Source organism: Gossypium hirsutum, chromosome D09, assembly GCF_007990345.1.
Source record: "Gossypium hirsutum isolate 1008001.06 chromosome D09, Gossypium_hirsutum_v2.1, whole genome shotgun sequence".
NCBI classification, from domain to species: Eukaryota; Viridiplantae; Streptophyta; class Magnoliopsida; order Malvales; family Malvaceae; genus Gossypium; species Gossypium hirsutum.
The window spans coordinates 228,225-231,336 of record NC_053445.1 but is presented as its reverse complement, the minus strand read 5'-3'; the positions used below and the strand labels follow the sequence as shown (position 1 = coordinate 231,336).

Below are 3,112 nucleotides of genomic sequence, written 5' to 3'. Positions count from 1 at the left end.
ATAGAAATAAGGTCCCGATACCTCATTTTCTAAAATCACTTGACCTTAAGGTCATACTACTTGAACTTAATAAATTGCTTATAAACTATAATTTATCAAATCAAAAACCTTTTTAAAAACCACATTTGACTCGTAAATATTAAATAATAGTACTTATGAATTTTCTCGTGGATTTGGTGGCCCCGAAACTACTGTCTCCAACATCACTAAAAAACAGGTTGTTACATCCCGGCCCCCTAAAATAAAAAATTTCCATTAAGACTCCTTTAAAATTTATAAAAATTTAAATTAATAAAGATAAAATTACACTTTGATCTCCTAAAATTAATAAAAATTTTATTTAATTTTTTTAAAAATTATAAAATATAAATATCAAAATGATAAATTTATATTTTTACGTAAACATATAGAATTTAATTTCCTCCCCCAAAATAATTTTCGACTTTGGCCCTGCAAATAAAACAACGCCGGCCCGCAGACATTTTGATTCTCATTCTCTGGGCAGCTCAATGTTATGAACGAACCCTGGTGTCGCCTGTTTAAATTCATTTTTCCATTTCTTATTGAAGAGAAAAACATAAATGTAACCAGTTCCGGCAGACTCATGGCGACACTTATCGGAAATCCACTCATCAAGGCTTTCTTTATTATTTTCCTGGTTTCAGCCGCCACCGCCACCGCCACCGCCACCGCCACCGCCACCGGCGACGCCCCCTTCATCATCGCTCACAAGAAGGCATCGCTGAACAGACTCAAATCCGGCACCGAACGCGTCTCCGTTTCCGTCGACATCTACAACCAAGGCTTCACGTGGGTTTTTCTTTCCCTTTCCCTTTTTCTTCTATCTTTTCTTTCTTCCCTAATAGCTTTTATCCAGATCTACCTCTGATTTTTCAACCTAGGAGAAAATTCTACATTTTGAATAATCTTTAATTTTGAGTATGATTTCGAGTTATCTCTTTCTCTTCGTAGCTTACAATGTGGTTTTAGACACTGCATGATACTGATAAGCAGCTGATTTACATGAGAGAAGAGATTCTTCTTTTTAGGTGATTCAAATTAAACGTAAATTGACAAGAAGCAAATTTGAAGCGTAATTCATTCATTTTATAGGTATTGTGTTCTGACAGAAAAGGGATCAAATTACAATTATTTTAATAAATAGAAGAAGATTTACAAAAATTTTCATTGTTTTTAACCTTTATGACTAGAGAATTTTGCTACTCTTCTTCAGCGAGCATGGTTAAATTTTCTTTCTTTCTTTGTATAATTTTCCTGCTCTAGCAGTTTGCCTGTTTCTTAAAATTTCAAATTTTACTGTCAATTCGTTTACTAACCCCGTTGATTATATGATTTTACTTGGAGGTTAATTTACTCTATGAGTATGATCCATATGATGCTTGAATAATATTGATGAAAGATTTCATGGACTTCTGCTGTGGTAAATATGAAGACCTAGCATTGTATATTTTCCCCTTTTCTGCCTGTGTTCCTTTGAACTCAAATATGAATTTTTTTCTTGTGCATTTTATGTTGTGGGATATTACCTTACTTGAGAAATTATCTGTGGGGGAAAAAATTTCAGGGCGGCATATGATTTGAGTCTCATTGATAATAGCTGGCCTCAAGATGCTTTTGATATTGTCAATGGCAACACTTCACATTCATGGCAGAAGCTTGATGCGTTAGTATTTCCCTCCTCTAATTCCATTTGATATGTTCTGTGTTGATTGAATTAATTAAATTGCAAAAACTTTATGAACCGCAGCGGTGGTCATCTATCACATTCGTTTGAATTAGAGGCCAAAAGGAAAGGAATGTTTCATGGTGCTCCAGCAGTCATATATTTCCGAATTCCCACCAAGTCTGTTCAACAGGTTTGAGATTCATAACAGTGTTCTATTTCCCTCCCTCAAGATATAAGGGATAAGAGGGTGAAAAGAGTTTGATGATCTAACTCATTATTTTGTTTTTAGGAGGCGTATTCAACTCCAATCTTTCCCTTAGATATCCTTGAGGAAAGACCGCCTGAGAAGAAGTTTGAGTGGGTAAGTTTTGTTTGGACTAACAGTAACCAACAATCAAGCTGTTCAGTATTCGGTGTTTTTTCCCTGTTTCTCACGTCACTAAAGCCTTTCTGTTTATTTTTTTTGGGAACTCCCTCTGTTCATGATGGAACTTGAAGGCTAAGGTATGAAATGTTACTACGTATGCTAAGCTAATCATGCATGTGCCTATTTGTTGGAATTATTTGCAATTTGGATAAATTCATAGTATCGGCCATTCTTAACTTTTGTCTCTCATAGTTTGATTTACAGATCCCATAAACTACTTACTGACTTTCAAATAAATATGAACCTTCGGTTTATGCAGAGGTTGATGGCTAAGTATGGGTCTCAAATCTCCGTGATATCAATTGTGGTTCTGTTCATCTACCTGATAATAACCCCATCAAAAGCAAGCAAGAAGAAGCGCTAAAATAGAGTGTCTCCACTTAATGCACAACATCCTTTCTTTCCTTGTTTCTGTTTGCAGTTAAAATAGGGTCTTTGGTTGTGTCTACACTTGATTGAAACAGCTAATGGATAGTACTTAGGAGCATGATTTCATTTCATGCTACGTACACATCACTTGTATCGTATGGGATTTAGGACAAAACTCTATCAGCATGCCTGCATGTGACAGCGACATCGTATCTCATTTTGCAGTTGTAATCGTTACGAGGGGAATGGCCTGTGGTTTAAACATATGTTCTTGTACAATGCCCCTTTTATTGTCTTAACACTGGTAATCTAGTAATGGCGACCAAGACACCGTCTCCCCCCCCCCCCGCCCCCCCATATTTCATCTGATGGGACTAATTTGAAATGGCTGGGGCAAGGGGTGTTGGTCTCTGGATCTACAACTACAAATCCTGCTATATGGATGAGCTAGTAAAGGATCAATGTGGGTTTGAAATTATATTTGTTTGATTGGGAATTCTAATACTTTTTTAAAGATAAATGAATAATTTTTAAAGATAATATGTGAAAAGTGAATGTGGATGTTGAAAATATTAAAAAGAAATCGATAGTAAGTTTTTTTTTTTTGAGTAAAATACTTATGATCTTAT

General features: G+C 35.4%; 1 protein-coding gene across 1 annotated transcript; it reads left to right on the top strand.

Moving 5' to 3' along the window:
• Positions 1–396: 396 nt before the first annotated feature.
• On the top strand, positions 397–2,747 carry LOC107912376 (uncharacterized). The gene is made up of 6 exons (XM_016840521.2): positions 397–810; positions 1,586–1,684; positions 1,769–1,877; positions 1,977–2,048; positions 2,186–2,191; positions 2,374–2,747. Exons 1-6 carry the CDS (start codon positions 515–517, stop codon positions 2,476–2,478), a joined length of 687 nt encoding a protein of 228 aa, XP_016696010.2. The 5' UTR covers positions 397–514; the 3' UTR covers positions 2,479–2,747.
• Positions 2,748–3,112: the final 365 nt, after the last annotated feature.